Here is a 25,735-nt window from a genome sequence, read left to right as displayed (position 1 = left end):
TGGTACTCCATGAATGATTTCCTACAATTATATATATTCTAAATGACATAGTAATATTACATTAAAACCATTAGCACTTATAAAGTACAATCTAAATCTTTTATATGATTTATCAAACTGCCAAATGAAATATTCTTTCAGTTTGGATAGGATTTTTTTATCCCTGTTATCCTTGAGACACTGTGAAGTGTCTGAAAGAGGTGAGGTTTTGAAGTTAAGACACACCAGACCTGGGTTCAAATCCTTGTTCACATTTGAGCTGTGCCACCTTGGGAAAGTTACTTAACCTCTCTGACGCTCATTTTCCTCACCTTTAAAGTAAGATAATACCAGTTACTCCATATGATAACAATTTCAATGAGTTAACACATGTAACACACCTAAAAGTTACATTTCTTTCCTCCTTGGCTGTTTGCAAAAGAATTAAAAAAAACAACATGAGCTTGCACTTGTTGATTATTTAGCCTGAAAAGTTCTTTGTAACCTCTTACTTGCTAAAAATCAATTCTGATTTACATGACGCTAGAAGCCAAAAAAACTTCCCCTCCCCAAGATGAAGCTGAGCTAGAAAAAGACAGAAACAAATAATATAAAGAATCTAAACAGAGGGAAAATATATGAGAGTATTATTATTTTGGGGGGGGGGGGGAGATTAGCCCTGAGCTAACATTTGCTGACAATCCTCCTTTTTTTTTTTTTTTAATTTTTCGGAGGAAAACTGGCCTGAGCTAACACCCATGCCCATCTTCCTCTATTTTATGTGGGATGCCTGCCACAGCATGGCTTGATAAGCGGTGCATAGGTCCTCACCTGGGATCCAAACCTGTGAACCCTGGGCTGCCGAAGCGGAACATGTGCACTTAACTGTTGCACCACCGGGCCAACCCCTATGAAGGTATTATTTTTACTTTAGAGTATTAAAATGTTTTTATACGTTTCAAACATGAAATTTCACATACCGCCTCTTCTTCTTCCTTTTTGGCCTCTTTCTCCTTCTCTTCATCATTTTCTTCAGCTGGGCCATCTTCATCTTCACTACTGGATGACTCAAGGATTTCATTTATATCCATTTTCCAATTATCAGGAACAACTCTAGTTTTTAAGAAGATGCTTGCTTTCTGTAGCCCTAGGAGGAAAAATGTACTTCAGCAGTAGTTATGAAATCAGCAGCATGAAACAATAGGTAGACATGGCATTCAGAGTCAGAAGATTCAGATTCAAATTCACTGTCACTTAGAAAATGATACAGTAAACTTGAACATATCTCATAAGTTATGTTATATTAATGTTTATTATCACTCTAGAGAATACTGTTAGAATCTTAATGGTAAATCATGAAAAGTTAAACATCTACAAATTACAAATCAAATATTTTATCTAGACATTAAAAAACAGCCATCAAATAAGAGTAGACATCAAGTCTAAAGAGTTAAAATGGCACCAGAGAACAGTCAGTTTTGCTTTAGCCACTATTTGCCATTTAGAGCCACATCATGAAATAATGGCTTGATTCATCCTTATTTTACCTGGTTTAGCAGAAATCTCAGATTCAGGTATATTGAGAATATCTACTTCCTTGATATCCTTTCTTGCTATAGAATAACTAATTATAGAGAAGAATAAAGAGAGAAAGCATTATTAAATAAAAATTATCACTTGAATAGTCCATGTTAATATACAGACAAATATAAACGTCAAAATCAAAATTATTTTGCCTATAAAATGTTTTTATTTATTTATTTATTTTTTCAAATACTGGCACCTGAGCTAACAACTGTTGCCAATCTCCTTCTTTTTTTTGTGTGCTTTTTCTCCCCAAATAGTTGTGTATTTTTAGTTGTGGGTCCTTTTAGTTGTGGCATGTGGGACGCTGCCTCAACACGGCCTGATGAGTGGCGCCCAGGATCCGAACTGGTGAAACCCTGGGCCGCCGAAGCGGAGTGCACGAACTTAACCACTCAGGTCGGCCCCTATACACTGTTTTTAAAAGACCATGTATATACTAATCCTCAATAAAGGGCAATACAGGCAAGGCTAGCTCTTCATTAGAAAGTTTCACATATGCAAAGTATACTAATTTGAGAGCCTCGCGTCACAGGACGGGGTCATTTACGTCAGCAGGATGTTTGCCTTAGAGAAGACAACAATGTCTACTTTGATCTTTAATATTTCTTAAATTTACTATCCAGTTTACTTTAAAAAATTTAATAGAAGGTAATGTTAAAATATTTTTATTATTCTAAGATATTTTACGGTATTGAATTTTTCACAAAGGGGCTAGCCCGGTGGCACAGTGGTTAAGTTTGCATGTCCCGCTTGGCGGCCCAGGGTTCGCTGGTTCGAATCCCGGGTGCGGACATGGCACTGCTTGTCAAGCCATGCCTTGGTGGGCATCCCACGTATAAAGTAGAGGAAGATGGGCACAGATGTGAGCTCAGGGCCAGTCTTCCTCAGCAAAAAGAGGAGGATTGGTGGCAGATGTTAGCTCAAGCTAATCTTCCTCAAAAAAAAAAAAAAAACAAAACAAAATTTTTCACAGAGGATTACCACTCAATAAATACATATATATATTTTTTAATTTTACATCTTTTTTTGGAAACAAAGCAAAGTTGAGGTTAAGGAAAGTTTCTAAAAATCTGACTTTTAATCAGAAAAAAAGTCAAAACTGTTTTTTAATATTATTCTATGTTGTTTAGTTTTTATTTAAAAATTTCAGTAAGAAATAACCTACATTACAAAAAATCAAAGCATATTAGGTAACAACGTCTCAGTTCATGAAATAATTAGCCTTTTAAAATAAAGTCTTGGAGTGGGGAGGAGTTTATCACTTTGATTCCATTTGTTTTCTCCCAATGTAACACTATTAAGTGATGCATTACTCACAATTTAGAATCAATAAATGATCGAACTAAACACTGGTCTTTTTTCACTGTGATGTCATCATTACAGCTGGGAGATATTACCTGAAATATAAAATAAGAACAGATTGATTCCTATTTTCCTTGCTCAAAAAAAGAATATATTTTTTAAAAGAACAATGTGGATCCCCTAACTTCTCAAATGGATTATATTTTATAAGAAATGGCTTCACTGTCAAAAGCTTCCATTATTAATGAATCTCTTACCAATGAAGATCACCTTATAACTTTTATTTAGCATATTGGTTTTCTAGATATTTATCTTTTTATTAGATTATAAAATGGACAATTAATGAAACATAAATTACAATGTGGCTACTTTAAAAATAGCAGGATTTATTCTAAGTTAAATAATAATTCATTGATTATCCAAAAACTAAAATATAAGATCTGTGATGCAAATTTGGCACATTATAAATTTTAAAAAATACACTTGAATCAAGATCTATTTTGAAATCTGGCTATTTGTTTAAAATAAACACCTAAGTTCCCTTTCTTACCATGGCATGTACAATTTTTAGTAATTAAACAAGTTACAGAAAATCTGAGTAAAGACCTTTTGAATTTCTTAACTTTTAAAAATAACAAATGTCTTAATATTAATAAATAACTAATCTCTGTATATTCTTTATGGAATTTAATATTTAAAAAAATTAAAGTCTACTAATAAATTGCTGAAACGCACTTGCTCATTATCACCCCTAACACTAGCCCCTCCGCTACAATCGAGGACCATCCACAGAACTTTCTGCACTGATGGATATGTTCCATATCTGCACTGACCAATACAGCAGCAATGAACCACGGGGGGTCATGCACTTGAGAGGTGGCTAGTGCAAATGAGAGACTGAATTTTTAATTCTATTCAATTTTAATTAAGTTACATTTAAACTTAAATAGCCAGATAGGGCTCACAGCTATCAGATTAAACAGCATGTATCCAAATAATTTAAAGTTCTTGGCAGTCATATCAGCTGTCTTAACATCAGATACAAGTAAATATTTGTTTGTTAGGTGCTGGTAATTATTAGACTAATACTGTAGTTGTGTCTGCCCTCACGGAGCTAACAGTGTAATGGAGGGGTAAACACAAAAAGGTACCCTAAAAGAACACAACGGAGGATAAGCACAGTGATCTCACTAGGCATAGGATGATAGGAAAACACCAAGAGGAGGAAGAGGGAGCCAAACCCGGGAAAGGAAAAGGTGTGGCAGCAAAGGCTTAAGGCAAGTCTTAAAGGATGAGTAGGCGCAGCCCAAGGCTTAATTATCTCACCTGTGAACCACTCAATGGCCTCTTGACTGATTGCTGCCACCTCCAGTCCTTCCAACAATCCATCCAACATACCACTGCCTCATTAACATTCCTAAACATGTGGCTCAAATAATGCTACTCTTCTGCCAAATTCTATGCAGAATTAGGTCTAGATTCCTTAGATGTATTTTTAAAGACCCTTTGGCCCTAGATCCAAATTATCTTCCCACTTTTATTTTCTATTATTCCTCTACTCATGTCTAATATTTAGCCAAAATGGATTCCCAGAGCAGACAGCTCCAGGGACAAAGCCCCTGCTTTTCTGCTGTTACTTCTCGTTTCCTCTAATGAAGTTCTCTAGTGAAGTTCTGCTTACTAACTTTATTGACATCCTTCAAGGCTCAGCCAAAAGCAGCGGATTCATGCAGGCTTTCTGGATTTCCTTCAAACAAAGGTAATCTCTCAGGGCAAGTCCAAATATTGAACATACGCTAATTTATATTACAGATACTTGAAGGAGTCTCTGCATTAGATTATAAAATCATCAAATATAAGATTGCTGTCTTACTCATATTTTCTACATCACCTGGAAAATGATGAATCTGCTGAGCAAATAAAGGAATTTATTCTTTTTTAAATCTCTTGGCACATTATATCCTGAATATTCTGAATCCAAACCCATTTACTTGTCTGCCTTTACAACTGAATGGTTCAAAGGATTTTCAGACTTTTCCTATGTAAAATAAATTACTATATAGGAATTGAGTGATGTATTTACATGCAGATAGAAATCTAAAAAAAATGGCCTTGGTTCTTTAAGGGATTCTAATCTAATTTGGGACACATTTTATGCCAAAACTGTTATTAGTTTTGATTAGATATAAGTGATATCAAAACTCAGAGGAGAAGGGGCATTCTTACGTTAAAGCGGTCAGGGGAGGCTCTGCAGAAAAGGCAGGACTTGGAGAGGAGTAGAGGAGTAGGGAGAGAAGAAAGTGGAGACAGGTATTACCAAGTATTATTGATTCCTCTCACGAAATAATTCTCTTGCCCATCCCTTCTTCTCATTCCTTCCCCGAGTACGCAAAGATTAGTTTTCTCTACCAATCCGTCTAAGACTTGCCATTTCCAAGCCTAGGTGCACCCTTTCTTTCCCCAATACTCCCTGTCCTACTCTAGTGACTGCACCAACAGTTATTCAAATTCTTTCATAATTTTTAACTATTATGTAATCTCTCAGATGTGTACAGTAGCTTCTTGAGGGCAATGTGTTACAATTCTCATACTTCTCCCTCTTCTAACAAACTCAGAAGAAAGCTGAACTCACTGCAGGCCCTCAGTAAACACTAGCTGAGTTAAGGCAAGGGTAAAGGCTCGGAGGAGGAGTGTCTTACGTAAGGAGCAGTTAGGAGAGAACCTGAGTGAAGCAGAGAGCTTATACCGAAAACAGGAAAGCAACTAAGAGCGAGGGATGGCCTCAGATATCCAACTAAAGAATGCAGAATTGACTCATTAGGCAGAATCAGTCAAGGGTTTCTTTGAGAATGGGACTATCATGATTAAATCAATACTTCAAAATGATTTCTCTATAAAAGTTACTTCTAGAAAATTGGTTGGAATTCAGTAAGGAAAGAACACAGGGATTAACTTACGGGAACTTGGAGGTAGTTCCTGTAGATCAGGTGTAAAATGGTAATGGAAACAGAGTAAAAAGAGACCACAGAACACATTTTGAAGGAAGAACTGAAAGATCTTAGTAAATGATCGATTACAGAGAATTAAAGACAGGAAGTAACAAAAGGAGACAGTGGAGTATGTGGGACCAGAAGGATTGCTCAATTTTGCAATAAAGTCCAAATTAAATTTGTACTATAAAATTATGTTCAAAATCTTTTAAATGCTTTTTAAAAATCCATGTTAAATAAATATTTTAAATGGTTGATTGTGCAAAGAAATCTTACTTACCAAAGCAGGATAGCATTCAGTCTTCTCAGGTGTAGATAACACACTTACAACTTTTCCTAATAATTCATCATTGAGACGTCGCTTATCTTCATCTTCCTCTTCACTACTTTCTTCTTCCTTCTCATCTTCGTTACTAAAAGTTAGAATAACTTTATCATGATCTTAACATAAACCATTTTTGGGACAGTCAGAGTGCTGTGAATTTAACATGTACAATTCAATTTCTAATCTGGATTACCCCAGAGCAGTAGCCTCTTCATTCTGACGGGAATTGAGGAGATGGTTACTTCCCTAGCCCCAAAGAAGGAGTCGTGAGCTGTCCATGGTAACTCTCAGTCCACTTCACTAGATCAATGAGGACTTGGACTTAGGCTCTCATGCCAACCACTGGCTGGGACAGAAAACCCTAATTATTCACCATGAAGTACTTACTGTGTCAAACACATTTTTTAAAAGACTGCCCTTCGACTTTTTATGTATGCCAGATAATATAACTCTAATTTTCTAACAGGGTTTGAAAAGATCTCATTAAAGTACATCTGAGGGTTTATTTAGGTAACCTATCTGGATGGCTAAACAATCAAACTAATCCATAGTGAGGAACAGTCTACAAAACAACTGCCCTGTACTCCTCACAGATGTCAATGTCACGAAAAGACAAAAAAAGGCTGAGAAACTTTTCCAGATTAAAAGAGACTTAAGAACCATATAGTATTATGCTAAGTGAAATAAGTCAGAGGGAGAAAGTCAAATACCATATGATCTCATGTATAAGTAGAAGAGAAAAACAACAAACAAACAAACACAGAGCAACAGAGATTGGAGTGGTGGTTATCAGAGGGGCAGGGGGGAGGGAAGAGGGTGAAAGGGGTGCTTAGGCACAAATGTGTGGTGATGGATGGTAATTAGTCTTTGGGTGGTGAACATGATGTAATCTATACAGAATTCGAAATATATTATAACATACACCTGAAAGTTATATAATGTTATAATCCAATGTTACTACAACAATAAAAAAAAAAGAACCATATAAACTAAATGCAATGCATGATCTTGGATTACATCCTGGAATCAGGGGACTCTATAAAGGATATTGTTGGGACAATTGGCAAAATTTGAAAGATGGACTATCTATTATTACATAATAGCATTTTATCCACGTTAAATTTTCTGAATTTGATAATCATACTTTGGTTATATACAAGAATGTCCTTGTTCTTAGGTAAAGTATTTAAGGGTAAAAGGTGACGATGCTTGCAACTTCCTCGCAAATAGTTCAGCCAACTAAAATTATTATTAAAAAACTAAATATAATATGTATATATAAAGAAAGGGAATGATAGAGGCCGGCCCGGTGGCACAGTGGTTGAGTTCGCATGTTCCGAGTCTCGGTGGCCCGGGGTTCACCAGTTCGGATCCCGAGTGCAGACACGGCACTGCTTGGCAAGCCATGCTGTGGTAGGCGTCCCACACATAAAGTAGAGGAAGATGGGCACGGACGTTAGCTCAGGGTCAGTCTTCCTCAGCAAAAAGAGGAGGATTGGCAGTAGATGCTAGCTCAGAGGTGATCTTCCTCAAAAAAAAAAAGGGAATGATAAAACAAATGTGCCCCAAAATGTTAACAATTAGTGCATCTAGATGATAAGTATATGAAAATTTATTGTATTACTCTTAAAATTTTTAAGTTTGAAATGTTTTTGAAATAAAAAGGTTAAGAAACACATATCTTGGGGCTGGCCCCATGGCCGAGTGGTTAAGTTCGCGCACTCTGCTTTGGCGGCCCAAGGTTTCGCCAGTTTGGATCCTGGGCACGGACATGCCACCGCTCATCAGGCTATGCTGAGGCGGCGTCCCACATCCCACAACTAGAAGGACCCACAACTAAAATACGCAACTATGTACAGGGGGGATTTGGGGAGTAAAAGCAGAAAAAAAAGAAATACATAACCTCACTTAAAATAGGAAAATCATCATATCAATTTAGGAATTTGGCAAAGTAAATCAAAACAAAAACAACCCTTTTGAAAAAAGAGTTGTGATAATTCTTGGACAAAGTAATGGGAATAATTAAGAACAAAATCTGCTCATAAGTATACAAGATGCTACAGACAGGTTACCCAAACAAATTTAGCCATCCTAGAAAAATCATTCATATAATGTTGTAATAATGGTAATGTTATTGTATATGAAAACACTCACACAGGAAGAGAGGATCTCCTTCCTCTATTCGTCTTCTTTGCAATTACTGGAGTTCCAAAATGCTCTGGATTTGTTAATGGAAGCTGGTCAAGTGTCTGGACAAGAAACAGATGAATTAAATTGCATTCTTCCTGTACATTGGTAGCTCTGTTCAATCGAAAAAGTCCATCCATGTCACCCTACCTCACTCTCCGCAAAATGTCTCTCTCCTTTTAGGCAAAGTGAGGTGCGTCTCAACGTTCTTTCATCACCATCATCAAACACTGCAAGGAGCAAAAGATATCAGAGAGTTTAGCACACTAAACAAAAATGTAACGAAGCAGAATGCTATTATTGCTTAATATTTGTAAGAACCATTATTTGTCAGTTATTTTTAAAAAATCTTTTGAAATGTACATACCACATTTTTCATTCTGCAGATATCAAACACACACAGGTTAAATGGCTGCCCCCAACTGCTTAAGTGTCCCACTCGGATTTTCAGTACCTATCACTACAGAACCACCTCCTTAACCCATCAGCAACCTGGTCACAGCACAAATATTAGATAACTTTTAATCCTAGAAGAATGAGCAAAAACCTGGTTTTAAAAACAAAGGATATGGATTTTTTCACAACAGTTATCAATAGAGTACCTCTAACTTCCAGAAATTGTTTGATTCCTGGTAATGCTGTTAAATTATCCAGCCTACTGCTTCTACTTGTTTGCATGATAACCTACTGGCTGCCAAATTCTAAAGTCATAAGATTCAATTTTTTTCTTTTGCTAGAAGAGGATGTAAGTAATTTAGAAATCTAGGTTGAAACAAGGAAACATCAGAAAGATGAAATAAATTCTAAAATGTCATAATTGCACAGAAGCTGTCACAAAAGTTTTAATTTTTACTATATTAAAAAAATCACATTACTTGGAAACTATGCTTAAATACTTCAAAGAAATAGGGGTAAGAAACTTAATTTATAACTAATGTTCTCCATATAACAAGTCATACTATTTTGATAATTTTGTGTTTAATTTTTCAGAAATGTATTCTAACTTTACCATCTGATATTACAAAGTTTATTAAAAAGAAAATGCTGGGGGCCGGCCTGGTGGCGCAGCGGTTAAGTGTGCACGTTCCACTTCGGCAGCCTGGGGTTCACTGGGTTGAATCCCGGGTGTGGACATGGCACCGCTTGGCAAGCCATGCTGTGGTAGGCATCCCACATATAAAGTAGAGGAAGATGGGCAAAGATGTGAGCTCAGGGCCAGTCTTCCTCAGCAAAAAAGGAGGACTGGCAGCAGATGTTAGCTCTGGGCTAATCTTCCTCAAAAAAAAAAAAAAGCTTTCAGAAGACACCTGATCGCCCAACATTATGAAGAAATAAAATAAAATAGACTCTACCTCAGTTACTTAAAATGTATATTCATTCAACAAATGTTCGTACATCTTATGAAAACAACACACAGGAAAACATACACACACAAAAATGATTTTTTTTTCCTTAAAGAATGGCACCTGAGCTAACAACTGTTGCCAATCTTCTTCTTCTTTTTTTTTTTTGGCTTTTTCTCCTTTTTTCTCCCCAAGCCCCCCAGGACATAGCTGTATATTTTAGTTGTGGGTCCACCTAGTCGTGGCATGTGGAATGCCACCTCAGCATGGCCTGACTGGCAGTGCCATGTCTGCACCCAGGATCCGAACCAGCGAAACCCTGGGCCACCAAAGCAGAGCGAGTGAACTTAACCACTTGGCCATGAGGCCGGCTCCTATTATTTTAAGATTTAATCCTAATTTTCACAATCCTACATGCTTTTGCATTCTAACAGTTTAGCACTAATAAAGAAAAATTCTACATTACCTTGATTTAATAATATCTTAGAATCTTGTACCTTATTACTTATATAATTACAATCCTGTATTTTCTTTAAAGGGTTGTTTTATTAGCAAACACTTTGCCTCCAAATCATAAACTTATTTTTTTCATGCTAGAAACCTAATTATGTAAGAGCACTCAACTTCTTCAATATTTATCTATCTCAGTCAGTTCCTTCTCTTAGACTAAAGACATCTAGTTTAGATTCTTGTACATGCAGGATACAATGTAGAGAAAATTAAAAGCTCCTGAAGCACATATTCAAAGAAGCGTAACGATTCCACAAAAGCAGCTGTGTTATATACACTGTCAATGATGCAGAAATCAACCACCACCTGAGGACACAATGACAGGATAAAACACAACATCCTCCAACAATTACATCACTATTTATACCTGAGTAACAATGCTCTAAACATTTGTATTAAAATTACGATTCAAATAGTGTCATCGAGTCTAATAAATAAATCGCTGCTCTTTTAAAAATTGAGAATCATGAAATTGTCATACCAAACTTAATTGTTCATGTTAGTATTAATGTTCACAAATATACTAAAGAATAAAACTTTAAAAGTTCCAATTTTCCTTAATGCCTACAATACCAAAGATGGTGACACTGGACACTCACATACACATACATTTAAGTGAGGGTCTGAGGAAGGAAAATGAGGTAAATGTATGCAACAAAATGTTTTCCAAAGTATCCTATCATTAACGGCAGCCACAAATCAAAATGTTCTGATGACAAATTTCAACAATTTAATATCCTCAGTTTTTGTTTTTAAAATAATCACTTTGAAATAAATCAGATTTTTGAAGGAAAAAATTCATTTACCTTCAACATACTTTATCATGAGTAGAAATAAAGTAAGAACCAAAGGAATTTCTCAAAAGGGGATTGTGGTACAAATAACAATTTTACAGTTTTACGTAGGAACACTTCCAACTTTAAGTTAACAAAGAGAAACAGTTAAAGCTTCTCTTTGTAATTCATATAACTATACAAAGGTATATGATCAAGTGGGATTTATAGCAGGGACACAGGGATGGTCCAACATCCGCAAGTCAATCAACGTGATACACCACATTGACAAAATGAGAAACAAAAACCACATGATCATCTCAATAGACACAGAGAAAGCATTTGACAAGATCCAACATCCATCTATGATCAAAACTCTCAATAAAATGGGTATAGTATAGAAGGAAAGTACCTCAACATAATAAAGGCAATATATGACAAACACACAGGCAACATCATACTCAATGGGGAAAAACCGAACGCCATCCCTCTGAGAACAGGAACAAGACAAGGGTGCCCACTCTCATTACTCGTATTCAACATAGTACTGGAGGTTTTGGCCAGAGCAACTGGGAAGGAAAAAGAAATAAAAGGAATCCAAATAGGCAATGAAGAAATGAAACTCTTGCTGTTTGTAGACAACATAGTCCTATATATAGAAAACCCTAAAAATCAATAGGTCAATCAGAAAGCTACTAGAAGTAAAAGACAATTACAGCAAAGTTGTGGGATACAAAACCTAGTTACATAAATCAGTAGCATTTCTATACTCTAATAATGAACTAACAGAAAGAGAACTCAAGAACACAATCCCACTCACAATTGCAACAAAAAGAATAAAATATCTTGGAATAAATTTAACCAAGGAAGTGAAAGACCTATACAATGAAAACTGCAAGACTTTCCTGAAAGAAACTGATGACGACATAAAGAGATGGAAAGACATTCCATATACATGGATTGGAAGAATAAACATAGTTAAAATGTCCATACTACCTAAAGCAATCTACAGATTCAATCCAATCCCAATCAGAATCCCAATGACATTCTTCATAGAAATAGAACAAAGAATCCTAAAATTCATATGGGGCAACAAAAGACCCCAAATTGCTAAAGCAATCCTGAGAAAAAAGAACAAAGCTGGAGGCATCACAATCCCTGACTTCAAAATATACTACACAGCTATAGTAATCAAAACAGCATGGTACTGGTAGAAAAACAGGCACAGAGATCAATGGAACAAAACTGAAAGCCCAGAAATAAAACCAAACATCTATCGACAGTTAATCTTCGACAAAGGAGCTGAGACATACAATGGAGAAAAGAAAGTCTCTCCAACAAACGGTGTTGGGAAAACTGGACAGCCACCTGTAAAAGAATGAAAATAGACCACACTTTTATGCCATTCACAAAAGTAAACTTAAAATGGATCAAAGACTTAGAAGTAAGACCTGAAACCATAAGACTTCTAGAAGAAAATGTAGGCAGTACACTCTTTGACAGCAGTCTTAAAAGGATCTTTTCAGACAACATGTCTTCTCAGACAAGGGAAACAATAGAAAGAATAAATAAATGGGACTTCATCAAACTAAAGAGCTTCTACAGGGCAAGGAAAAACAGGATTGAAACAAAAACACAACTCACCAACTGGGAAAAAATATCTGCAAATCACATATCCAACAAAGGGTTAATCTCCATAATAGATGAAGAATTCACACACCTTAACAACAGCAAATCAAACCAACTGAACAAAAAACGGGCAGGGAACATGGAGACATTTCTCCAAAGAAGATATATGGATGGCCAATAGGCACATGAAAAGATGCTCATCATCACTGATCATCAGGGAAGTGCAAATCAAAACTACACTAAGATATCACCTTACACCCGTTAGAATGGCTAAAATAACCAAAACAAAAAGTAACAAATGTTGGAGAGGTTGTGGAGAAAAGGGAACTCTCATACACTGCTGGTGTGGGAATGCAACTGGTGCAGCCATTATGGAAAACAGTTTGGAGATTTCTCAAAAAATTAAAATAGAAATACCATATGACCCAGCCATCCCACTACTGGGTATCTATCCAAAGAACTTGAAATCAGCAATTCAGAGATCCATGCACCCCTATGTTCACTGCAGCATTATTCACAATAGCCAAGACGTGGAAGCAACCTAAGTGCCCATTGATGGATGACTGGATAAAGAAGATATGGTATATATATATACAATGGAATACTACTCAGCCACAAAAAAGGATAAAATCATCCCATTCACAACAACACGGATGGACCCTGAGGGTATTATGTTAAGCGAAATAAGCCAGACAGAGAAAGACAACTTCTGTATGACTCCGCTCATATGTGGAAGATAAACAAACACGTGGACAAAGAGAACAGATTAGTGGTTACCAGGAGGAGGGGCGGAGGGGGGTGGGCACAAAGGGTGAAGTGGTGCACCTATAATATGACTGACAAATAATAATGTACAACTGAAACTTCACAAGGTTGTAAACCATCATAAAAACTACCATAAAAAATAAAATAGAAAAAAAAAAACTATACAAAGGTATATATTTGAGTACTTTATACAAGTTTGATAAGCCACGTAACTTCTCAAGAATTTCTGCAAGACTAATAGAAAACCCAACAACATAGTGGACCTATTAATCCTGACACCCATGATCATCAACATCATGGAGAAGTTCCATCTCTAAGAAGTTTCCTCTATAACTTCTATGTTAGAAGTATCATCTAAAAGCACACAAAATTTGTAGTAATTGAAGAGTGACTCTGGTGTTTTGATAAGAGTGAAATAATTAACTGGTGTGTATAGTAAATTTAGCTTCTTTTTAGTTCAAGATGTATACTACAGCATGCCAAGAGAAAAAAAGTCAGACTATAAGGATTTAGTAATTCTACAAATTGTCTTATACTTGCCAAAAATGGCATTTGAATATATTATTCATTGAGTGCAACGGAACAGATACTGAAAAAAGTAGTATTTCTATTATTACATTACATATAAACACTAAAACCTAACTTGAGGAAAATGACAAAGTTGAGACTCCTTCAATAACATTAATCATACTAGACAAAATAATGCTAATGCAAACAAATATACAAAGCCCAACCCTCAACTGTTAGGATTCAAAGAAACAAAAGCAACAGGGACCTAATCTAACCACTAAATACAAGAGCTCCACCTGTTATCACAGCACTGTTAGTCGCTGGAGGACAGTAACATAATAACAACAGTAAGTTAACTTTATCTAGCCAAAGATGTAATTGGCTACCACGTATTAAGCTTCTACCACTTCCTAATCCTCACCACAGCCTCTGCAAGGTGGGAATCACTATCTTCCTCTTATAGATAAAGAAATTGAGAAGCAGAAAGCTAATTAATGAGCTATAATTTAGTTAAGGCAGGGGTCAAAATGCATAATAAATAGGTATGAAGCAGAGGCATAAAATGAACACTCGGGAGGGGTCGGCCCCATGGCCAAGTGGTTAGGTTCACGTGCTCCAATTCAGTGGCCCAGGGTTTTGCCAGTTCAAATCCTGGGTGTGGACATGGCACCACTCATCAGGCCATGCTGAGGCAGCGTCCCACATGCCACAACTAGAAGGACCCACAATGAAGAACATACAACTATGTACCAGGGGGCTTTGGAGAGAAAAAGGAAAAAAATTTAAAAATCAAAAAAAAAGAAAATACAAACACTGAGGAGAAAGTCAAGAATTCTGACTTTGGAAAAATAAGCATTATTGTTATATATGTGCATAGCAGTTCTGATCAACAAAATATTTCACCTAACAGAGTAAAAACTTTAAAATTAAAAATACATGTACACCCTAGTTCTGTCACTCATGGGGGCTGGCCCGGTGTAGTGGTGGTGATGTTTGCACACTCTGCTTCAGCAGCTCAGGGTTTGTGGGCCCGGATCCCAGGGGTGGACCTACACACTGCTCATCAAGTCATGCTGTGGCAACATTCTATGTACAAAATAGAGGAAGACTGGCACAGATGTTAGCTCAGCAACAATCTTCCTTAAGCAAAAAGAGGAAGATTGACAACAGATGTTAGCTCAGGGTCAATCCTCCTTACACACGCACACACACACAAAGTTCTGTCACTCATAAAGTCATCTGTGATAACTACAGAAGTCCCTCAGCAGCTAAGGTCAAAAACTTCAGGAGCCAGACCCGTGGCATAGTGGTTAGGTTGTGGGCTCTGCTTCAGTGGCCCAGGTTCAGACCCCAGGTGGAGACAAACAGCACTTGGCAGCAGCCATGGTGTGGTGGTGACCCATATATAAAACAGAGGAAGACTAGCACAGATGTTAGCTCAGGGCGGATCTTCCTCAGCAAAAACCAAAAAACAAATAAACAAAACTTCAGGAATCTGGAAACTCAAGACATTAACATTCAAATGTATAACTATATTAACAAAATATCAAGGGAGTGCTGTCTTATGGAAGGCCATTTAAACAACAGGCCAAAGCCTATCACAGGACTGAACAGATCTTTGCTGCCTAGTACTTTTTTCTTAATGAATGATTTTCTAGTCACTGCAATCACCACCTGGTTTTGAAAATATTTTTAGTTGATTTAGTTTATAACATTTGTCATAGACATTCTAACTAAATTAAAAGCCTTACAAACTGGCAGCACATACTACAAAAGACAGCCCATTCATCAGTTTAATCTAAATCTCTTCGACTCTATTAACTAGAACTTCCATGAGATCTGAAACGATTGATGTGCCAAACAGTAACTCCCAAGGCACAAAGGAATTCTGAACCTGAAAAAGTATTTGCCACAAAAATACATAAATGATCAAATAGATTTTAGTGTTAAACGTGATATATGCTGTATGTATACATGTACATTTTATAAGTAAATTATTAAAATTAACAGCAATTTTTATATTGCAAAAAGGCAAAAGAAGAGAAGTTTTAGAATGTCTTATTGACAGTTGTATTTACCAGGAGTTAATGGCAACATTCAAGTGGAGATATGAATTCTAATCCCAATTTTGATACCTTCTGAATGACTAGATAGATAACAGCACACTTCCATACATTACAGATTCCTTATCTTTAATGCAAGGACAAGAAGTGCCAAATGAATAAACCACGGTAGGATGCAGTGTTTTATCATAGGAAGAGGAAATATTTACAAGGCTCAAAAACAAACAAAAAATCCATGAGCTAAAGCTATTTAGTAGTGTTCAACATTAGAGGGCAAGGTATTATTAGATTTTTAAAAGTTGAGTTCTATTAGATCCATAACTTCTTCCAAAATTGGCTATTCAGCTAAAATAGGAAAAATTAATACCTATATCACATGAGAAGGAGTTAACATCACTGACTCGCTAGAAAATTTTGATCACCAACAATGCTAACTGCTATTTGATCCAACCAGAAATGTGGTATCCTCTTTGGTTTTTTGGTTTTTTTTTTAAGAAAATATTTTATTTATTTTTTTAAGGAAGATTAGCCCTGAGCTAACATCTGCCACCAATCCTACTCTTTTTTTGCTGAGGAAGACTGGCCCTGAGCTAACATCCATGCCTGTCTTCCTCTACTTTATAAGTGGAATGCATGCCACAGCATGGCTTGACAAGCGGTGTGTAGGTCTGCACCCGGGATCTGAACTGGTGAACCCAGGGCTGCTGAAGCAGAAGATGTGAACTTAACCACTGCACCACTGGGTTTCATTTTTAATAGTCTGACATAATTTCAAGATCTCTTAAAATCAAAGAATGCCATCGAGACAATTAATACTTGGTATAACTTTCTGATTCTACCTAGTTAACTTCACTAGGAATTAGAAATCAAGAAAAATTCTAGAAAAGAGCAATTAAACCCAATAGGTAGTAGATGCCCAATTAAAGAAAAATATAGGAAGTTCATGACCTGTGAGAGATCACACATTCTATTTTGCCATCTTTTAAACTTATTATACTCCGACCATTCTTTATGTGGTCCACATCCTTCAATAACTAATCATTATTTATAGAAGAGTGCTATATTGAGTATACTTAAGTGGACAGTGTCTCTTAATAAATCTTTTTTTCCTTAAAGATTGGCCCTCAGCTAACATATGTTGCCAAACTTTTTTTTTTCTTTTTCTCCCCAAAGCCCCCCAGTACACAGTTGTATACTCTAGCTGTAGGTCCTTCTGACTCTGCTATGTGGGATGCCACCTCAGCATGGCTTGATGAGCGGTGCTAGGTCTGTGCCCAGGATCCAAACCAGCAAAACCCTGAGCGGCCGAAGCTAACTTAACCACTGGCCCATGGGGCCAGCCCAACATCTTAATTTTAGGTCACTCTCTCTCATTACATCAATGCAAAAATCTTAAATATTTTGAATTTGCCTCCCGAATAAGTCTCTGATTCTCCAAGTGTGGTCTGTTTCTCTAAGCGTATAGTACCTGCATTAGATTCACCCAATGTGCTTTTAAAAAGAAAGATTCTTAGGTTGCCATCCCCTGACCTACTAAATTGGAGAGGTTTTGGGGTCCTCAAATTCTCATTTTTTTAAACAAGCACTAAGTGATTTTTATGTACAGTAATGCTTGATACATGAATTATATGCAATTAAGATTCTAAGCTCTTTGAGAACAAGAATTAGAGAATTTCTCCTGTAATTATCTATCACAGAAAATCACTATACCATAGAGAATGCTCAGTAGTGACTAGTTTTTAGAAATGTTAAAATGCCACTCATGTAAAGGATAGAGCTTGCCATTCATAATTGAAGGATTATTCTGGGGTGTGGAAATGCAGAACATGAAAACCTGAAAAGTATTGCTTCTGCAGAAGCATGAGCATTACGTCAGTAAAACTTCACAAATATTGTGAATGCAACCCTGATATTAAGTACCAAATAGGATGCAATATTAGTATTTGAACATGGATCAAATCATTTCCCATGATTCTGCACAAACCAACTCCTGTAATTTTTACCACTGCTTTGTTTAATATAGCAAAACTGTATTTACTTAGTCTCCAAGAGTTAACATTAAGCTTAGTTTTAAATCGCTATCAACTATCAATAGCCACAATTAAGCTTCCTAAAAATATGTAGTTCAGAATAATTGCACCATTGTGAACCAACACTAACTTCTAGGAGACCCAAGAAGAATTAAAATGGTTAGAAAATAGTAGTAACGTATAGCAAATTGCTACTATTAAGAGAAGCCACCAAGTAAGATGCAGAAAGTATGATTTTTAACCAAAGCATGTTCTTCATAGCTTTGAGCGTCAACTGGAGAAGAATGATTTGTACCCAAAGCAACAAATCAAGTAAACTAAAAGTAAACCTGAAGGGTGACTTCTTTTTCCTTTTACAAGGCAACAATAACATTACAATTACAGCAGTGATACAAAGACATAAATGTAAAAACCAAACAATGCCAAAGATGTTCAGTGTAAAACAAAGGATTGGATGTTATCCACAGGACCGTGTAGTCTGAAAGTACTGAGAGGAGTTTTGGAAACGTTAACCACTGCTATTCTTATCAACATAATGACAGCAACTGTTTAAGTACCACATTGAGATTTTAATTTACATGTATTATGATACTTGTTGCTACTCATGACAGTAAAGTTTAAAACCAGTATAAGCTTATGCATGGAATGTTAGGCATGCATTCACAGTAATAGCATATAAATCTTTCTTGAAAGGTATTACTAAGACAGCCTGTATCAAAAATCAAAAATTAAGCTACGACCACCTAGGCTTGAATCTACTCTGGCCAGAATTTTTGTCTGTAAATTCTGTGGTAACATCTGTATTATCCTTATATAAAACAGGCGGCAACACAATAAAAGACTGCAACTGTGCAATCTTAATTGTAATTACAGAAAAGGTAAAAAAGACTGATTACTTACAAAACTAAGTTATACTGACTTTTCTTATGGAATAAAAATAACTATAATTTAACTTTCTTGAATAAAATATCAAGGTAACCTAAAAAACAAGTATATTCTTGGATGAAATAGCCACAAGTGGCCAAGTTACTATAAGAGAGAATTATTTTTGTTATTAGCAGGGGCTCATTAAAATTTTAGCTAACTATATGACATAAATTGACAGGAAAGAATACATATTTCTCTGCCAACACAATGATTCAGTGTATTTACAAAATAGAGGTATATGCAATCCCCAAATCAAATACTACATATTAAATTACTTAACTACTTACCCACGGTATACCAACTAGCATCTGTCAACTTGCTGATAATAGCTTCCTGAAAGGATCCATCAGATGTCCTTGTTTCAACAATAGCGCCAACCTAAAACACAAAATCGAAATTTCATTGCCAAATTTAAACAAACTAAATCACACCCACCAACTATATAACCTGGGTAAATAATAATAATACTTATGATAATTCTACCTTACATTGCCTTAAATCTTTATCATTTATGGTGCTCATATATTTACCATGCAATTTGAGCTCCAAAACATTTTGGCATAAGAGAGGTGGTTATTATTTCCCCTATTTTACACATTTAAAATTGTGGCTCAGAAAGAGCAAATAATTTGCAAAGAGTCCAGGATGAGAACCCAGTCTCTTAAGTCTTACTTCAGAGCTGTCCTACTATAGCACATTGCCTTCAAGAAAACTGTGGAATGTAAGCCCTGAAATACGATAAAGACAGCAAAAATAGCTTCAGTTTTTTTTCGTAGACATATTGAATATTGGATTCAGCATTTGTATTTAAGGGGCCTTTTAGATAAAGGTCCACCTGGAGAAAGAGTGATGGACCAGCTGGCCTTCTTTCAGCTTCCAGACCTTTGTATACGAGATAGTAACTGAAGTGGCACTCTGACATAACAAAGATTTATCACATTAAACACATGGCCAGAAATGGACAGACAACATAAGATGGGCATTCATTAAATTGAATTATGAAGTCAACATAGTTTACTTGATAAATTAGAACAACACATGAGTCAGACTTATCATACAAATATATAAATTAGCAGGCTAAACATCTACGGCAACAATGTAAAAAACAAAGTGAGGTATTCAACCCGAGAATTCCTAACAAAAGGTGGCTGAAAACTCATGTTTATATATATTAAATTACCCTTCTATAAAATGTTTAACATTCTTAAACTAAGGATACAGCCATTGGAATATCATAATTTATACTAACTACAAAATGCCTCATTTTTCTGTTTTCTGATTACATTTTTATAAAATTTTAAAAGTACACCTACAAACATAAAATTCAATACATTACTGTATGGATTTATGATTTTTCATTTCACATTTTAAACTCTAGAACATACGTACTCTTAAAGGACCCTTTACTTGGTCATCTTGCACCAATTGTGTAGTATTATCCTGTTTCAGGAGTACCTAAAAAACATTTTTGCAGAATAATTTGCACATTACTTTGAAAACAACACATTTATGGTAACACTGTAACAATGTCTTTATACTTTGTTAGCATCCTGTGGTTACCTCTGTTTTAATATTTATTACATTGTCATATATTTAGGTTTAATATCTCTCTCATTAACTGAGCTCCTTGAGGAACTCCTTGAATCCTTCATCACTATACCCCCAGCAGTTAGCAAGAGTCAATGTATATTATAGGCACTTAAAAAATGTTTGCTGAATTAATGAACTACAAAAGATTTATAATTTGTAGTGATTACTGTAAAAGCTTAAAACTGCTTTCATTGCTTTTTATCAATAAATCATAGAAAGTTGTGACTGTCACTAAGTATATAAAAAAATAGTATCGAACTTTATTGCCCACGTGCAAGGTAAACAAATTAAAACTAGAACTCTTTTGCTCCCTTATAAAGTAAACCTGAAAAATCATCACGATAGGCAGTTCAGTTATAAATAAGCGCTCCTTTCTACTACAGATCTTCCCAAATATACAGGGTCACCATCCAAATACAGCAAGTACCAAAATAAGAAAATACAAACTGTATGTAATGTTTGTATGGTAATACCACCCCAAACAATCACTGTATTGATTTTAAATTAAGTAAATAAACATATAAGAGCCTTAATACTAATGAAAAGTTCAAATTCTGAAAGAAAATATTTAATAATCAAATCCTGTATAGCTGACATACTAAAAAGGCTATATGAAACAAGGAAGAAATGAATGTCAAATGATACTCTAATAATACTTAAAAGTTTCACTAGCAGATAAAAATTTAAACACAATTTTTATAATAATCACAGATAAACCTATTTATTTACCATACAAATCACACTCCTCTAGTCCAATGGTTCTCAAACTTCAACACGCATCAGAAACACTTGGAGGGCTTATTAAAACATAATCACTGGACCCTACTGCCAGTGTCTGACTCAGCAGGTCTGGGGTGGGGGCCTGAGAACTTGCATTTTAAACAAATTCCCAGGTGAGGCTGATGCTACTGGCCCAGGGCCACACTTGGAGAACCACTGCGCTAGTTCATTTATTCATTCAACATATTTTGAGTGCCCATTATGCGTCAGGCAGTACTCTAGGTGTTAAGGCTAGAAGTCATCAAACATTTCCTCCTCTCATGGTGCTTAATTCTTGTAGGAAAAGATCAAAATATATAAGTGAAAAGTAAATTGTAAAACTGAAAGTGCAGTATGATCCAATAACAACAACAACAACAACAACACAAAACTGCTATGACAGGCACAACACAAAATCTGGCAGACCACATCAAATCTCTTTGGAGCAGTATCAAAGAGGACTTTCATGAACTTTACTATATAGCTCTATAAGGTTAAAAAAGTTTGTAATATGCACGGATTACTTTTGTAATCTAGGTAACTAAGATTATTAAAAATATTTATATAGGAAAATTACTAGAAGGAAACACAAAAACATTAATAGTATTTCTAAGAGGTAAGCGATGAGTATTAATCCTTCAGTATTTTTCAATATCTCCAAATATCGTATAAGAATAACGTGTTAACTTTTTTTCTGGTCATAAAAGCATCTTAAAAATAAAATTCTTAAATCGTTTTTGATGCTGTCTTGAAAGCATAATTCCCACTGCTCTGTTTTTCCTAATCACTTGAAATCATGTCTACCTGAATATTGTGAAAGGGGAGAAAACAGATTATTGCCTAAGTAAGCATGCTACCACACTCAGGAAAGAACCAGATAATAGGAAGTACCATGAGCATGGTACTTTCATAGAAACATTTTGGAATAATTGCTTTCTTTAATGTGCTTTTCCTATAGTTTTGTATATAATGGTGCTTTCACATAGTTATGATTAAGTAAGTAATGATTCAACAAATAAAATGTTGATTTGCAGTCTCCCCCTCCCCAACTCTCTTCAATCCAGAGTTAATAAAGCTGTTGCATTAAAAAAAAAAAAATTACCTTAACTTTTACCAGCCTTTTCACAGTCTTAATTTTTGCCTCACAGAAGGCCCCTCGGTACTTGGCACTGACATCAGTTCCCACTGTCAGGTAGGCAGGCTCATCCGCCGCCTGATGAAAGGAACATAGAATGTGAATTTGTCACACTATTCTCCCTACTCCAACCTCAAGTCTCATTAAACAGTTCTGTATTTAAGGTAATAAAAACGTTCACATTATTTGCTTATTAATATCACTGATACTTTAAAAAATACTCCTAAAGCAAACACTTTATTAACAATCCTTTATTTTATAAACTACATCCTGATAACATAACACATTTTAAGTGTAACTGGAAGATATCAGTAGGGACATAAAATGTTTTTTTCTCCAAATACAAAACGTTTCAGCAATTCTACATTTAAGAAATCAAAAAATAACAAAAAACAGAAAGAGTTATATTAAGTTCTCATAAAACTTTAAGTTATTTAATTATGGCTTCCTGAAAATATTCTTTTCAAATTAAAAGAAATATTGCTATTAAAATTAACACTAACAATACATAATTAAATGTTTATTAATATAGCTACATAAAGGCAACATCTTTTTGGATACAGTATAACAGTACAGATAAGAAATGAAGCCAATCCTTTTGAGAAGGAGAGCATTATTTGGAAAAATCATTGGCTAAAAGCTGCATTTTAAAGGTTTAAGTCTAAATTCAGCTGTTGAACACAGAAATACGAACTGATGGCTCAAGTCTTGCAGCCATACCTAGTTTATAACGTTAAATCTTCTTGGTTGACATAAAAAAAAATAAGTTTTACTAAGAAACACCTACTTTTAGCAAATGGCCATGATCAGAAATGATACATTGAAAGATATGAGAAATTTCATTCTACTGTTCATTTTAATCGTGACAGTAACAGAACGATTGCTATCTCAGTCTGTCATTTCACCTATTTTTTTCAAAAGTTAAGCGTATTCATATATGCTTGATTCCACACTGCTAAATGGAAAGGTAACATAGCACACTTTAGAGATACACTTTTAAGTAGAAAATTAATTTTCATTTTCCAGTAAGTTTTCCCAAATAAGAATAAAGATGGTTAAATGCGTCACTTCAAGGAGATAGGAAAGCAAGAGAAAGTTTGGGAAAATGCTATATTTCAGAGCTTAATACACTGAAATCGTAAATGAGTAAGGAATCAAATACCTTTTAAAGTCAGTACCTTTACAAATAAGGCAAATTGAAGAATACCTTGGAATGATCTGAAACATTCAATGCCACGCCACTACAGAATGCTGTAGTTTGCTTTCCCTTAAATATCACATAGGACCTTCGCAGTATTAGTTGTCTTAAGAAGGTATTTTTTTTAAGTTGAATATATGTTTAAAAATACTATAACTGAACTAAAACGAAGTATTAACACCTAGTCTTAGTTTACCTTCAAGTATTTTAACCACAGAATTTCATTTTATCCCCAGAAGAAATGATATCTCCCTTACACAATCCACATATTCCTTCCTTAGAAAATCGCACTGGCACTGGGGAAGAAAAAATAATTTCAAAAAATCCCCCAAAGAACCAAAGCAGGACAAAAGCTTTACTTCTGCAAAGGGTGCTGCCAACACAGGAAGTGTTTAAAAATACTAGCCCAATGGACAACAATGGAGAGGCTGCTGCAGCCTTTCCAAAGTGCTAACTGCTTCAGAGAGGGGCCGAACTGACTGCATTTAGACACAATGATCATTTCTCACCCATTCAACACGTCCTCATTTTCAGAAAGCGCTGCTTAGGAGAGGAATCAGTGTCGAGTCGCAAAAGAAAATGACATTCCACAGCACCAGCCTCACGACAGGCAGTGGCCAGGGCAGGAGGTGCGGAGCGGCGCTGACTCCACTTACCTTCATTTTCCCGGGGGATCTGTGGGGTTCCAGCTCAGCGAGCTCGCTTCTCCGTCGCTGGAAGCGCGGGGAGGGGAGAGACAGGCAGAGAAGCAGTCAGCGGAGGGGAGCGACCCGCGGAAAGAAAGTAAACAAACGCCAGCGGGGAGGGGCAGAGCCCTCCCCAGCCAAGGGCTCGACCCCCCCCCCCCCCCGAGGGCGGCCGGGACGCAGGGGCCGAGGGGACAGCGGCAGCCCTGCGGGCGCCGAAGGGCAGCCCGCGCCGCCCGGAGTTCGCCAGTGGCCCCGCGCCCCCGCCCGCTCGCCAGTTCGACCCCAGTGCTCAACTCCGAGCCAGGACACAGGGCTCCGCAAAGGGGCAGGCGCCGTCCGGCTCCCCGGGTCCCGCGGGCGCGCTCGCCCGGCCTGCGCCCGGCCGCCCCCCGGCTGCCCCGGCTCGGCCCGCGCCCCGCCTCCACGCTCGGCCCCTCGGCCCGCCCCGGGCCCGCGGCGGCGGCAGCGGAGTGTCACGGCGCCATTGCTCTCCCTCCTTCGCTCTGCACCGTGTCAGGAAGGAGACGCGCGCTGCGCCCCGAGGGCCAGGGGCCGCGGCCTGCCGCGGGGGCGCGGGGAGCCCGCGAGGGGAGGCGGCGGGGGCGGGGAGGAGGAGGGGAGGCGGCCGGACAGGGTGTGGGAGGGGAGGGGAGCCGCGCCGCCGCGCCGCCGCCTCCCGCGCCCGCCTCAACTTTTTGTACAGCCCGCGGAGGAACGAGCCCCCAGCCTCCGGGCTCTGCACCGACTCGGCAGCGGGGGGCGCGCCGCGGAGTTGGGGGCCGGCTCCCCCGAGCTGCCCGCTCCTCCCCGCGCGGAAGCAAACTTAGCGGCGCGGCCAGCCCCACAGCCATTTTCCCGGGGAGCCGGGGAAGCAAGCGGCCGAGGCGGCGGCTGCGGCTGCGGCGGCGGCTCCTGCAGTTGCTGCCGCTGCTCCACGACTCGCCCCTTCCCCTGCGCTCGCCGCACCGCTTGCCTCGCACCTCCCTCCCCGCCTCCAAAGCTCCCAACTGCACCGGGACCCCGGGCAGCAGCACCAGCTGCTACTACCGCCTCGTCCATTCAGTATCCCCCGCTCCCTTCTCTCCACCTACCAACTGCGGGTGAAGTGCGCGCTGTCAGCCGCCGAGTTCTCCGCCCCACTGACACCCGTGGGCCCCCGTCCCGGCAGCACCACTCCCGGCCGCGGCGGCAGTTCCTGCGCCCGGTTCCCCACTCGCCCGATTTACTGCCACAATCCACCAAATAACAAGCTGTTGAGCAGACTCGCTTCTACACGAACTCCCATTGGCTGCTCATGACGCCGAAGAGCTTCGGATTGGAGCTCGCTGCCAGCCGTCCTCATTGGATGTAGCTCTGAAACTTCCCGGATTGGTGCGAAAAACAGCAGGTAGGACATCTTCCACTTGTGATTGGCTGTGTTCTAAGGCTAACGTTACTGGAGACT

At 37.7% G+C, this 25,735-nt stretch overlaps 1 protein-coding gene across 8 annotated transcripts in view; it reads right to left on the bottom strand.

The window, feature by feature from the left end:
* ARID4A (AT-rich interaction domain 4A) overlaps window positions 1-25,735 on the bottom strand; it is a 68,216-nt gene extending 42,481 nt beyond the window's left edge. For 6 of the 8 annotated variants that reach the window (XR_011432147.1, XM_023627800.2, XM_023627802.2 and 3 more), the window contains exons 1-11: window positions 25,383-25,735; window positions 24,259-24,315; window positions 22,372-22,482; window positions 20,310-20,375; window positions 19,208-19,298; window positions 8,521-8,600; window positions 8,338-8,432; window positions 6,139-6,271; window positions 2,884-2,963; window positions 1,527-1,603; window positions 960-1,126 (exon numbers count right to left, since the gene is read on the bottom strand). Coding sequence is in view for 7 of the 8 variants with exons in the window: in XM_023627800.2 (XP_023483568.1) it covers window positions 960-1,126; window positions 1,527-1,603; window positions 2,884-2,963; window positions 6,139-6,271; window positions 8,338-8,432; window positions 8,521-8,600; window positions 19,208-19,298; window positions 20,310-20,375; window positions 22,372-22,482; window positions 24,259-24,264 (906 nt within the window). In the remaining variant the exon portion in view is untranslated. Of the gene's footprint in view, window positions 1-959; window positions 1,127-1,526; window positions 1,604-2,883; window positions 2,964-6,138; window positions 6,272-6,376; window positions 6,530-8,337; window positions 8,433-8,520; window positions 8,601-19,207; window positions 19,299-20,309; window positions 20,376-22,371; window positions 22,483-24,258; window positions 24,316-24,585; window positions 24,804-25,382 lie in introns of those variants that run through there. The other 2 variants (XM_070249816.1, XM_023627805.2) reach the window with 2 other exon arrangements.

Source organism: Equus caballus, chromosome 24 (assembly GCF_041296265.1).
Source record: "Equus caballus isolate H_3958 breed thoroughbred chromosome 24, TB-T2T, whole genome shotgun sequence".
Classification (NCBI taxonomy): domain Eukaryota; kingdom Metazoa; phylum Chordata; class Mammalia; order Perissodactyla; family Equidae; genus Equus; species Equus caballus.
The sequence above is the reverse complement of the archived record's forward strand: the minus strand, read 5'-3'. Positions and strand labels throughout refer to the sequence as shown.